The sequence below is a fragment of the Lepisosteus platostomus genome, chromosome 21 (genome assembly GCF_059453375.1).
Source record: "Lepisosteus platostomus isolate fLepPlt1 chromosome 21, fLepPlt1.hap1, whole genome shotgun sequence".
Lineage (NCBI taxonomy): Eukaryota > Metazoa > Chordata > Actinopteri > Semionotiformes > Lepisosteidae > Lepisosteus > Lepisosteus platostomus.
Window position 1 is genome coordinate 4,579,749 of NC_142631.1, and position 13,888 is coordinate 4,593,636.

The 13,888-nt window shown below is 40.7% G+C and overlaps 1 protein-coding gene across 8 annotated transcripts in view; it reads right to left on the reverse strand.

Annotated features, from left to right (window-relative positions):
• cdk5rap2 (CDK5 regulatory subunit associated protein 2) overlaps positions 1–13,888 on the reverse strand; it is a 49,754-nt gene that overhangs the window by 12,625 nt on the left and 23,241 nt on the right. For 6 of the 8 annotated variants that reach the window (XM_088615526.1, XM_088615530.1, XM_088615529.1 and 3 more), the window contains 15 exons: positions 13,502–13,641; positions 10,609–10,761; positions 10,151–10,254; positions 9,233–9,376; positions 8,885–8,977; positions 8,374–8,699; positions 7,551–8,019; positions 5,699–7,229; positions 4,486–4,602; positions 3,100–3,709; positions 2,234–2,466; positions 1,867–1,918; positions 1,199–1,363; positions 424–614; positions 184–252 (listed from right to left, as the gene is read on the reverse strand). In XM_088615526.1, the coding sequence (XP_088471652.1) occupies positions 184–252; positions 424–614; positions 1,199–1,363; positions 1,867–1,918; positions 2,234–2,466; positions 3,100–3,709; positions 4,486–4,602; positions 5,699–7,229; positions 7,551–8,019; positions 8,374–8,699; positions 8,885–8,977; positions 9,233–9,376; positions 10,151–10,254; positions 10,609–10,761; positions 13,502–13,641 (4,397 nt within the window). The remainder of the gene's footprint in view (positions 1–183; positions 253–423; positions 615–1,198; positions 1,364–1,866; positions 1,919–2,233; positions 2,467–3,099; positions 3,710–4,485; positions 4,603–5,698; positions 7,230–7,550; positions 8,020–8,373; positions 8,700–8,884; positions 8,978–9,232; positions 9,377–10,150; positions 10,255–10,608; positions 10,762–13,501; positions 13,642–13,888) is intronic. The other 2 variants (XM_088615528.1, XM_088615524.1) reach the window with 2 other exon arrangements.

Consider the following 13,888-nt stretch of genomic DNA (forward strand, 5'->3'; position numbering starts at 1 on the left):
TTATCTTTAACGTGAAACTGCTCCTATTAGAAAACAGAACTAAAAATGGATTTATAATTCAAGTAAAATTCCAATCACAAAAAACAGCAACACAATAAATGCAAGATTTGCTGTGCACAATCACAAAGGGAATGGTATTTAAGTAGGGCCATGAGACAAAAAGTGCACAGGCTTCTAACATACCTGAAATGTCGGTGTTTGAGGCCCGAGGGCTGAAGACCTTCTGAACTCTGTCAGGTGGACCGAAAGATTCTGTTGGAAAAAAACAGCGGTATTTGTATCTCGGTGCCTTGAATGTAACATTCAGCATTGATGGTTTTCAGCTCGTCACAGTGACGGTTGTAAACAGTACCTTTCCACATTCTAATTATGGCACACTAAAATAGAGGCTTCCTGAAGAAATGATCTCTGTGAATATCTGACCTTTCGATGTTTGGCTGCACTTGTGTTCGGGTCGCAGACGCTCGCGTGAATTCCGGGTCCTCGGGGAGATCCGGTCGGAGGCGTCGGAATCAGAGCTGGGGTGGCTGCTGCTCAGTTCCAGCGACTGGCTTCTGATCTGCTGCTGAAGCCGCTGAATCGTCAGGTTCTTGTCCTGCACCTCCCTTGTCAGTCTGGATAGACCCGCAACCACAGAACCGTCAGGTCGGTTGTGGGCTCTTACAGCGCACTCTCACTTTGTTTTATTCAGAGCACGACATTTTACTACTGCACCTTTGGCCAGTAGTAGAAGAGGCCATTAATTAACAACACTAGAAACAGAACATGTCAGACACGAGGCAGTGGAATATCTTCAAAATCAAGACGTATTTTCTTTTGAATTAAATATTCGGTTATCATTTTAATATTGATCAGCAGGTCCCTCCTTAAAGTCCCCCCCTCCTTTTAAATTCTGAAGCACATCAGAGTATACAGACGCCACAATCTCATTTGTTCCCCTATCACAAACCTCCCAGTTAAGAGAGTTTCGGTGAGGACAGTTTAATTTATAATTTGATGAAGATCTTGCTTGTGTCTGAAATGTGCCAATAGTTTTATGACTTAACCCCCAAAAAAGCATACTGAAGGTTTACAAAACCCAGTACACATCACAGACACCTCCAATATCAGGGCATTCAAATGAAAAACCATTATGCTGGAAGGAGAGAAATAAGATACATCAGAAACATGCCTTTATCTCAGTGCTCACACCACTTACAGATCAAGCTGCTCTTTTGTGGCATCAGCTAAGTTCTGATTCTGACGCGCAAGAACTTTCAACTGCTTCTGCAGCTCCTGCCTCTCGCTCTTTAGCTGTTTTTGGAGGTAAGTTATCTCACGCTGTAGGCTATCAGGACTAGCCAGCAACAAAGAGAGGGACTGCCTGTGGGTTGACACAGTATTTCAAAGGCAAAGGAAATATAGAAAACACATGAGCTGCAGATAACAGGGGCATGCATGCACTTTAATGTAATCACTTTAATGTAATTGATTGGAGATCAAGTTCTTGGACATGTTCATTTAATCTTGTATACCCTTACGTGACAGAGAACAAATACATAAGCAAGCAGGTGAGTGATCAAATTAATCATACAGTTCTCAAGACGACTTTTAATAATGCTCAGATCATTGCACAGACATTCCACTGGCAGTCTGGCAGGAGTTTCTTATGCCCTTTGGTTATCTCATCCCCTGGCTCCCACCACAGGATCACTGTTGGCATCATTTGGCATCAGCTGCCATAGCCAACATTGTGGAAAACTCACAGTTAAAAAAAATAAATTAAATCCTACACTTACAATACGGGGGTTTGTAAAGCAATTTACAATGTGGAATTACAATGTGGACTACAATTATGAGAAGCGACTCTCATAATGGATGCATTACCTTTGAGCAAGTTCCAGGAGAGCACCCTCTTCGTTTTCTCCATATGCATCTCCTGAAAGATACAAGATTCACGTGAATGCTGTCCTTCAGCATTAACTGCACTTTATACCATTGCTCCACTCCTATGTTGAGCTTGTGCATTTTTTATTACAGCAATACTCACAGCAAGAACACTGTTAGTGACATTACTTAATTCCATATAATCAACAGTTTGCCCTTTTCTTTGATCCCCTGCCATCAGCAGTACGTTTACTATACAACTGAGTAAGCAAAATTCATCTGGAGATGTTTCTCAACTCTCATTGGCTTTTCCATTGTAAAGTGAGACGCAAGTCACTTCCTGATGATGAAGGGTTTCCCGACTCACCATTTTCCAGCCTGTCCTCCAGCTTTTCCAGCACAGTCAGGCTTTTATCCAGCTGCTCGCGGAAAACTTCACCCACGTAGTAGTCCACCTCGCTGGCCTGCAGCAGCTCCTCGAAGGCCTTGCCGAGGTCCTGCAGCTGGTGGCGCTGTAGGGCTCCCAGGCTACGGCTCTCTTTGATCTGCTGCCGCAGGTGCGACAGTTCTCTCGCCTGTGATTGGACCAGCGAGTCAAACCTGTGGGCACAGCCAGGGGAATCATGGGTAGCACGGTCTCATTTGGCACAGAGGGAGGAAAAATGCTAGAGAGCTCCTGCGTGTCTATCCCCAGTGCCTTCCAAAATAGCTCACATTCTTCATGCTTAAGCCAACCACTATTAATGCCAGCATATTCTGAGGTAGTTTTCAAATCACATTTTCATCAGGACTAAAAAAAGTGACATTTGTCTGCTTTCTTAAGTACAATTTCAACTGACTTGAAAGCTAAGGTGGCATAGAATTCCACTGGACCACTATATGGAAAAATTCCCATTCGATTAGGCAGAGAATGCAAGGACACATTTTTATTAACAGACCTATCTATTGCAATGCAAAATGATGACCTGAATCTAAGCTCTTTGAGGTTAATTGCCTGTATTGCGCTACCCATCCTGGTGATGAGCTCCAAAAGAATGCTTGATAAAATCCTACCCAAAGTTATCTTCCTTTGTCGATAAGTACTCTCAAGAATGTACAACCTCTATAAAAAATTATCTCTGATAATTAGCCTTGAAGAACATGGTTTTGGAAGAAAGGTCACGTGGAAGTGTGAATTCCACAAGTGCAGTCTACAGGGGTTATGGATAAATATGGAGGCATTTTTATCATCACCTGCCAGGAGACGCTGCTCTGGTCCTTAACTGAATCTGCTGAAGCTGGTCTGCTAGGTTCTTGTTGAACATCTTCTCTTTATCCAGCTCAATGTTGAGGTTGGTTATCTGGTCTTTTAACATCTGCTTTTCCTCCTCATCCTGGCTCAAAGGGAAGCTCTGATTTTGGCTGTTTTCTCTGCTGAAGACTCCAGAAGACAACTGTTGGCTATCCTTCTGCAATTCTTCGTGATCCCCATCCTGTGCTTCCTGAAGCTCTCTGGTGATGGTGTGGTGTGAGTCAGAGCCAACAGTCAGGAGATCACTAGACAGGGAGTTCCTACGGAGAAGGCTCTGCAGGTGATGAACCACCTTCTGGTAATTTTCCAGCTGTACCTTCAGCTCCATAACCTGCTGCCTCAGCTGTTCTGCATCATCTGTTAGGCCATAGTCATCGTATATGTGCAGGCTCTTCATGCTTGCTTTTGGAGAGCTCAGAGTGGGAGAGCTTGGATAGGAGGTGGTAGAGTTAGTCTCTAGGTTTTCCATGGAGAAGAAATTTCCATGAATCTGCTTGACCAAGGATGGGATACTGGATTCGCTGGCATGCTGCTTGAGCTGATTATCATGGTCTACAAAGCACAACCCAACAGAAAAAGAAAAGGACATGGTTCAGGGCTTTTCATTCAGTGTTGAACACCAATGCCTAATGTCACTTTACAATCCTACTGATGAGTGTAACATTTGCAGCACTGCAAATTTCTAAACTTTAACTTAAAAGTACTGATTTTTAAGAGCTTATTTAAGAAAAAACATTAACATAACTGCAATAAAAGGTAAGTAAAGACAAAAAAACAACACACTGCTGAAAAACCTGTAAATCGGTGATTAATGAATGCTACTGTTGGACACCAAACAAGAAACAAATGTATTTACTGTAAGAATACGAAATCCACATAAAAAACAAAAGTAACAATATCCTAATCATAAACACATCTTAATCACAGACATGTAACATTTACAATAATCAGCCTATGGCTTTCAGCAGGCAGTGGACAATACCCGCAAAGTGGGTATTACCGAAGAAAGGATAAGCAAAAGGAAAAAGAAAGAGGAAACCAAGGCAATTCAAACACATCAAGCATGCGAGAAAAGACATGGAACACTGCGGGAATAATGGACTTCAGAATTAACATGCCACATTTCAGGATGTTAATGTTAGTAGGTCATGGTCTTATAAAGCACCCCAACCAGTACCCTGCCCAAAGTCACGTAGTTGCCCAGGGTTTACAATCCCAAATTACACACACGGTTAATTATTCAGACTCTGCACACCATACTGCCACCCAGCATGCTCGTGCGGTTTCCACACAGTGATTAGTCAAGACTCAGCAGGCATGCTTTCTACCTGGACTACCGTTTTCTTCCCTATCCACTTCGTTCTCACTCTTTCCACTTGTTTCGTAACCGAAGTCCTGCAAGTCCACCTGAATCTCTTTGTCATCCTGTTCCAAAGAAGACCCGGCTACGGACAACACACCGAGGTTAGCAGGGCGCAGCACAAGGGACTGCATGTCACTGTCCATCGCTGCCAGGGTCAAAACTTGGCAACATGCTTTTCATTTCACTTTAGCTCAAGCAAATTAGTTTGATGATTAAAGTACTGTAAATGCCCCGAAAGCATCACTCACTGTCTTTCAGATTTACGTGATGGTGACCATGGGCCAGGATTGAAGAAATACAGAAAATACTCCACATAAAAGCAGAGCAACATTTCACAGATCACTGTTAATTCTCTTTTTTCAGTTTTGTCAATCATGTAGACATTTTTAGGCCATAATGTTCACTGCACCTAAATTCTGTTTGGCATGCACATCATGTTCATTCCGTCTCAGATTTGGAATTTGTAATAAGATAAGCGTACTTAATGGGAAATGCTGTTCTCATTCCTACAATCTCACTGAAGAATATAAAAGCATTCTCCTTCTCTTTTGAAGCCTGGTGATATTTTGATTTACAGAATTGTAAAACTAATTTATTCTTTTTCCTGATAATACATAAGTCATACTGACAAGAAGAATTGGATATTATATTGTTAAGGAACAAGTAGAGCATGGAATTAACCTATATATGTTTCTTTGAAGCTGAATGGTGACACAGCTCCCTTTTTATCATCCAGTGCAGTCTGTAAGTATTTGGACAGTGACACAATTTTTGTTGTTTTGGCTCTGCAGTCTAGCACATTGGATTTGAAATGAAACAATGATTTGTTTCATGTGATTGGTTCACCCAGTATAGACGCAAATACCCTCGAATTAAACCTGACATTCTGCACCTTAACCTCAAAAGTCACTGTTTCATTTCAAATCCAATGTGCTGGAGTACAGAGCCAAAACAACAAAAACTGTGCCACTGTCCAAATACGTACAGACTGCTCTGTGTTTAAGGGAATGCAAAGTGAAAATGACTTCTAATACATTTTTGCAACTGGTGTATGAAGAATTACCTGTCAGAATCTATACAATTATTAAAGGATTCAGATTTACTCCTCTCTTGGAAGCAGAGATTTAACCTCTGACTATATGATAAAACCTAGAGTTTAACCTTTCTTGTTTGCTTACCATGATGAGATGCACCTCGTGCTTTAGATTTTGTTCTGAGCCGTGAAATGGTCGTCTCTGCAGTTTTTAACTTCTCCTCCAGTGCTTTCTGAGCCTGTAGTTGTTCTTTCAGGGTCTTCTGAAGCTTGTCTGCTTGCCTTTGGACACTTGCATGCTTATCAGCCCGCACCATGTTTGACTCTGCTGCGCTCCACTGCTCCTTCAGTTCCTTGTTAAGCTGCTTCTGCTCCTCAAGGGCATTTTGAAGATGCCCCACTTGTGTGTGGAGGTCCGTTCCAAGGTTTTCACCTGCTATGGTTCTATCAGCATTCCATTGTCCAAAGGCCAGCTCCATGGCGCACAATCTTTCCTGTAACTCTGAGTTAGCCTGATCCTTCTCCCAAATAGTTTTCTGGAGATCACTGATATGCTTGTGAAGGTCCTCACTGTCATTCTGATGAGTAGCTGAACTACTAGATGATGCCAATAGGTGCATATTTTCCTGGAGCTGCTCATATTGTTTATTCTTTTCTTGAAGCATTTCTTGAAGCCTTACGACTTGCTGCTGAAGTTGAGCATCAGGCACCCCAATTTCCTTGGCTCTGTCATCCAAGTTAGTTGTGGTGAAGGTCACTATAGTAGACTCCACAGTACACAGGGCCTCCTCAAGGCTTTTATTCAGTAGTTCTTTGTCATGAAGCTGAAGCTCTTCTACCTGTTTGTGAAGTTTAGCATCAGGCATTCCTTTGTCCCTGCTTTTGTCACCCAAGCTGGTTTCGGTGTGAGACGCTACGTTAGAGTCTGGAGAGCATAAGTACTGCTGAAGCTGTTGCTCCTTTACTTGAAGATCTTTCTGAAGTTCCTCCAGCTGCTGGTGAAACTCCACATCTCTCGCTTTGCCTTCTGAGTCAGTGGCTGTGAGAGAAGTTATGGTAGACTCTGCAGCGTGCAGGCACTCTTTAAGCTGTTTGTTCAGTTGGTCTTTTTCTTGCAGGGCTGTCTGAAGCTCATAAATTAGATGATGAAGCTTCACATCAGTGTTATGGTTGCCTACAGGTACATCATTGGACATGTAAGTATTTAGAGACAGGATGGTCTCTTCCGCCTGGTGTAGTTTTTCTTCCAGGTCTTTGTTAAGTTTATCCTTCTCCCGAAGTACATTCTGCAGCTGAGCTACTTCCCGGAGGTTCCCATGTATGCCCGGGCTGGTCAAGGTGGTAGGTTTTGCAGATTGTAGCTTTTGCTCAAGTTCTGTTATTAGTTGTTTTTTCTCCTGAAGTTCATCCTGAAGTTTTGCTATCTGCTGTAACAAGTCTTCATCCTGTTTCTCTGTGGTTCTGTCAGCATTCTGATCTGCTGGGGTGGACCTGGGGGAATCTGAGGTAATCGGATGTTGATCTGTTTGTTTGCAAACCTGGCTTTTCTCCTCCAGAAGAGAAGAGTCCATTTGTGGGTGAACATCCAGGTCTGTGCTCAGATTGACAGTAATTTTACTATTCACAGTTGACTTTGATGGCTTGATGGGAACTGGTAGGCGTGATTTTGAACCAATCTGTAGCGTAAAAAAAAAATGTAACACAATCTTTTAACCACCTAAAGCACAAAAATTCTCTGGACAGAAGTTAAACACTGTTGACATGGTGAGATATTTGTTTGGTTACAGATTAACATAGTTAAATCTGATTATATTCAGTATGAATGATTTTTCATATTATGAACTGAAAAGTTGACAAGGACCTGTAAATGTCTAAAAAAAGAAGAAGAAAACACTGGCTAAAACACTTGTTCTTCTGGTGCTAAATCACATCTTTCCTTTTTCCATTCAAGTTCTTCCCTTTTTATTAACAAAACCTTCAAAAACGCTGAAACTCACCTTGGACCCTGATGCTGCATGTCTAGCTCGTCTAATTGTTGATTGGTTTGGAAATGTGCCGGCTGACATATTTGTTAGGCCAGAGTGGTTCTCATTTTGCTCTGAGGCTTTCTGTTGCTGAGCCTCGAGCTCGGCTAGAGTCGTCTCTAGGTCCTCTGCTCTCTTCTTAGAAGCTTCGTACTCAGTTTTCAGGCGCTCAATCTCTCTAGCCATGCTCACGATGAGTTCAGGATTGAAGCTGGTTTCGCCATCCATGGATGAATTGAGCTCTAGCTGTTCCTTCAGGAGCTTAATGATCTTTCGAGAACTCTTCACTTCAGCTCTTAATCTTTCAATTACTTTCTGCAGGTCTTTTATGCTCTCACCATCTCCTGCCCCGTCACTGCTTTCTTTGGATTCTGCAGACTTTTCTTCCTTAAGGAGTCCTCTAAGGTTAGCATTCTCTGCCCGCAGTCCTAGGAGTTCATCTCTGAAAAAACACGATACCACGTTTCTATAAAATGTTTGAAAGCATTAGTAGATTATGTTATGCTAAGCAAAGATTGCTAACTAATACAAGATCTATTATATTTATAAAGGTGCACCCTGCAATTTATACTTGTGTATTTAAAAAAATGCATTAAAAGAAATGTTCCTTTCTGACATCTATTCTCAACAATTAGACTTGTTGGACCATCTATTTCTGTGTATTCTGTGTTTAGATAGCATCATTTCCTTAATTACTAAACCTAACGGAAAGTTTATGCTCTGAAAAATGACAAGCTAATACCTAATGGTCAGGACATGCTGCTGCAGAATTTCTTAGCTTGTTACCAAAGCTTACCTTAGCTGAAGAACTGAAGATGTCCTGCTTTCTCTCAACAGTGATCTTAGCAATGCCATTTCTCTTTCCTGATCCTGTTGCTTGCCATCAGACACAAGGTTGTCTGTATTTCCATTTGCCTGGGTCTGGGATATGGATTCAAGTGCATTTGAACCTTCCAGTACTAACTCAGACTTTTCACTCCCATTGACAGTTGAGTGAGCTGCTGTTTCACTGTTCTCACATTTACCAGAACATCCTTCTTGTTCAGTCCTGTTGTCCACTGGGAAAGATTCCTCCTTCTCTGGCGAAACTTGTACGCTTTGATGTCTTAACTGACATTTACCCTACAGGGCGAGATTTCGGAAATAAATTCATAGTTATAAAGAAAAGGAGTGTTAGGAGTGGCTCTACATAGCTTTCTGTTTGGCAATTTAAAGTGCCAATTTGAGTGCAAATACAGAATGTACCTGAATAGAAAAAAGCTTTTTAAATGTAAATTTTAATTCTGCGTCTTTTCGTCTAACCATACCTTTTTCTGAGCAGCTCTTTGACTCTCCCTGTTCAACTGATCATGAAGATCCTTATTGGTTTTCACAGCTTCCTCCAGCCTCTTTTCCAGTTGCTAGAAGTAATGGAATGGGGGGGGTGACACAAATGGCTTTGTGAAAAAAGTAACAATGGAATGAAATCCATAGACATCACAATCAAAGCAGAATGGTATGCCCTTAATGTAAAATGGATAACTCAACAGCTCAACCAAAAAACTAAAAATAGAATGAAGAGTAATGAACTGAAGTTTCAAGAGTTAAAAAGCCAGTTAGAAAGAGAACTTTAATCATTAAAGGGAAAAATATAATTAAAATCATAAGGTGGCCACCTTGTTCTCTGAAGATAAGGTCAAGATGTCTTGTTTGCCCTTCTCAGTGCTGGCCATGGCAGGATTCTCAGCTAACGAGGTTCTCTTCTGAAGCTCAGCATTAATTGCTTGCAGTTCTTTAATGTAATTAAAGAGCTCGCTGACCTGAGACAGATACATGATATTATTATCTGTTAACAATGTTATTATTAATTTATTGGTTTAGAGTTTTAGCCAAAGAGATTTACATCTGCACTCATTTATACAGCCGAGCATATCACTGGAGCAATCTGGGTATCTTGGTCTTTGCTCGCCTGGGATTACAATCCACTATCTTCCAGTTATGAGTTCAGAGTGCTAACCACTGTGAAAAGTTGCTGCCCTGGCCTGTCAGTTGTTTAATTACTATAGACAGTCAAGGCTGTGTAGCATAAATACACTTTTATCCAAGCACAAACCTTCCTTTGTACCTTCATGTTTGACTCAATGACTCATGTAAGAATATATACATATATCAAGATAACGTACACAACTGGTAGTTAGGCCAATTATCTTTGTCGTTAGCTATGTTGTGCAGTAAATCTAACCACAACCCTTATTTTTAACACTTCCAGAAGGCAGATTAACCAATGAAAATGTATACCGATGTCAAAAAGTTTGGCAACACTCCAGCCTTGGTGTTAAGCACGACACAGCACTACATAAAATAAATGTTTTGAGTGCACACCTAGACTTCTATATTGACAGACTGAATCATTTACTGGTGGGTGAATTATTCAGATAGAGTCAGATGTAAACTGCGATCTGTGAATGGTGTGATAGTAAGTACAGTGTAGCTGCTCTTTCACATTTAAAGACAGGTACTGTACCTTCACCTTCACACTGTCTAACCCGAATGCTCCTATGAAATTAACTAACAAAACCCTGAAGACGACCCACCTTCCTCCTCAGTTCTGGCATCGAGAGATTGTCAAACTCCTCTCCCTCTCCCACACATATGCTCATGTAGGAAGTCTGGTCACCAATGAAGCTGATGGTGTCAGCTTCAAAATAAAATTCAATGTTAAAAAAGCTATACTATTAGATATATATAGCAAGAAATACATATATTTTCAGGTGTCACTTGTTATTGTTTTGAAAGAAGTACTTTTATAGATCACTTTATATCCAGATTATATAGAAAGGGAGGCTAGTTTCAATGGATACAAGAAAACACATGATACATCTAACATTCTTAAATTAGCTGCCAATCTCCCTTCTAAACGTTTAAGCAATAAATTAGATAATAAGCTTAACAACTCACTCATTTAAATGGGAGTCTAATGTACAGTTGCCGAACACAAACGATTTTTAAGCCTCCAGTTTTGGAGTCAGTGTAACATAAGCAGACGGCTCACCAGTGTCATTCGTGCCTCCCACTCCTCCTCCTCGGCCCTGGATTTCTCCCAGGCGCGCCTGGAGCGAAGCGTTCCACCGCTGTGCGTCCTCCAGCTGGTGCCGCATTGCCTCCATTTCTTTCGGATCAACCAGGATCGCCGGACCTTCAGTCCCTGTGGACAGAAGCACGCAGATCAGCACTCAGCCCCTGTGCTTACATCAGCAGCTCACCGTACGGCTCACCAGCGTATACCCAACACCTGCTCCACTCATGCACATTTAAAGGCATTTTCACTTCTTTGATATCGAACTGAGGCTCTAATTGGTAAGAACCCACATTATAATGAGCTTTGCAACACTAACAAAAGAAAGTCTAAATGGGAATTCTCATGCATTCTGGCTTATGTTGCTCAAATGTACTTTGAGCACAGCTGTCTTGTTAGTCTGCCTTCAGTACAGAAGATACACAATCAGCCTCCCCCCCCACCCGTTATAAGTACAGTTGAACAACTTGCCATAGATTTCCATAGTTACTGGTGTTTCACAACAAAGGCAAAACAATCATGAATATGGACAAGATGGCAAAAGCCAGGAGCCTGTGATTATCAGTGAGTGAAGGGTTGATGATCATCATAAATTGAACAAGGGAGTTTTAAACCCAAAACGTGAGACACCCGTGGCTGATCTTAAGAAAACATATGGCCATGCGAGTTCTGCAACAAGGATTTAATCCTCGGAGAATACTCATGAAACTCCATTTTCCTCATCTGAAGTGCTGGCTGCGTATTCCAAGCGTTTTTGTAAAAACATTAAGTAAAACCTAGTATCTAAAATATCCGTGTAAAGTATTTTAGGAGCACAATAGTGAAGTGTTTAATACTGGAATTCAAGGACTGGCCTTCCAAGCTTGAAAACAAGAGTTAATTGCCAGAAAAAGTAATTGCATGATACCAACTTTATCAAATGTATGTAGCCTATCGTCCCTTCTTATGAAAAATGTGTTAAATGAAACAAAAGTAATTATTTCAATGGCCATTAAACCAGTGACATTAAAATACTCAGTTTAATAAGATTTTCCAAATAAGGAATATACTGTATCTTCGGTAACAATCCAGTTGTTTTAAGAACATTCATTTTGAATAAAAATACTTGGGTGGTATTTTAGGTACCAGCTTCTAGTGTGATTTCCTGAACTATTTTCAGATTTCGTCTTCAACAGCTAACTCCAGTTTCAGGATTTCATTTACTGAGTGTAAAACAGATGTGTGTTTAAGGATTAACTCTTATTAGCACAATGGATTTGTTATAGTCTTGTCTGGCAGCTACTGCTTCAGGATATACCCTGTGTTTTGTAGGTACTGAAGCCATTGAGACATTTGCCTTGCTTGTGGGATTACTGAATCACATGATATTAACCTTCAGACATGTGCATAAGACCTTTTCAGAAGTATTCTTTCGTTACTGTTCTCGAATGGAGAAAATACTGGAATATAACTTAATGATATTATATATAGGCAAGGCTTTCTCATAGGAAAACAGCATCAATCTTATAAATAACTATAATTTACTAGATCATAAATTTAGATCAACTAATTACATGTAGATCCAAAATCCAAATTAAACTACAAAAACTAAAGTGTTTATTTAAAATGTCAAAAACCATTACCAATGAAGAGATCTCTCCATAATGATGTGTGATAGGCATTGGCAAATAAGTAAAGGTCATACGAAAGTTTATAGCGATTACAGCGAGCATGCAAAGCAGACATACTGTAGGTAGAGGATTACCCACTTTACAGATAACCAGGGCTTTTGATTTGCATCAATGAGAGATGAAAGGAGATGACAGGTTATAAACAAGACAGGAGGAAAATGTTAGCTGCAAAGGAGTCACACACACACACATGCACTGGCATTTTTATTTCACCTCCAAAGTTAATTCACATACAAGCGAAAAGAAGTGATGCAAGATCAAGCAGAAGAATTATTATTTACAGGCTTCAGTAAAGACTAGTTTTTGCAGACAAAATATATACAATGACATATACAACAAAACAGCACATTATTTTCTTCTGCCCACATGAAAACACAAATCAAACAGCACAAGCTCGTACACGGCAGACAGAAATGGTTCACAAATAAAAATGGGTGACTGCAAGCTGGTTAATTCATGAAGCAAACATCACATTTCACTATGGCTTCACAGCAGCTTAAACGAGGTTTACAGTTAAAATACGCACATTTCCATATGCAACTCTTAAGAGCTCAGTAAATATTTTACTACAAAAACTACCTGAATATTGTAAAAAAGAACCATATACAAGCTCAAAGTAATCACTATTTAAACAAACAGCAATTTATCTTCTCTCAATTATTTCGGTGTGGTCCTGTGGTTCAATACCAGCAAAGGATTTGCTTCTTGTAAATTTCCTTGCCAAAGTAGTGGCCATATGGTATCTTGAAAAATTTACTCAATCCATTTGTAAAACTGAGATGCTTTGATAAAGTCCTGTACAGCAACAAAGTGTCGATGAACAGATCACCCCCTAGCCCCTTGTAATCTGTAGAAGTCACTCTGGATAGAATAACATTTTATTGACTTATGGTTATTAATGACAGTGATTGAATCTCTGCTTAAACGTCTTGCAAGCAAACTTTCATTGAATGGAAACCCATATCTCTTGACTTGACTTGAAATTTGAACTTGAATCAACGGAGTTAGAAGAATAGCCAGTGAACGCGTCTGTTTCAAGCAGGAAAACCTTTAAGCAGACAGTGGAACACATGAAGAGCTCTGCGCGTTAAATGAAAAGTACCTTCCACACTGTGCCATATCGCAGAAGGCTCAGGTTAACACACGCCAGTTTTCTCTAGTTGTTAAAAATTAAACCCGCGCTTCCCCGTCTTCCCCACCTTCTCCTCTCTTGGCCTGATGGAGTTCTTTCTCCAGGTCCTCCCGGAGCTCCTCGTTCCCCCTGATGCCCTCTTCCAGCTGCTGCCGCAGGAGCTGGACAGCCGCGAGCTCCATCTGCAAGTTGTGGAGGCGCTGGGCGCTGCGCCACAGCAGTGCAGACACAGACACTCACGTTGAGACAAACTGGGATAATGGCTTTCAACAATTTGCAGTGGCTCAAAATGAAAACGGAAAGATCACATAAAGGAGGGTTTTGAATTTATACGGCATGACAGTGATCCATATACAACTTCTCAAAACGTAATATACGGATGTGATATGCTTTTATAGTTGCTCTAACAGTATAGTGCAAAGTTTAAACATTCAGAAAATTAAATAAAATCTAT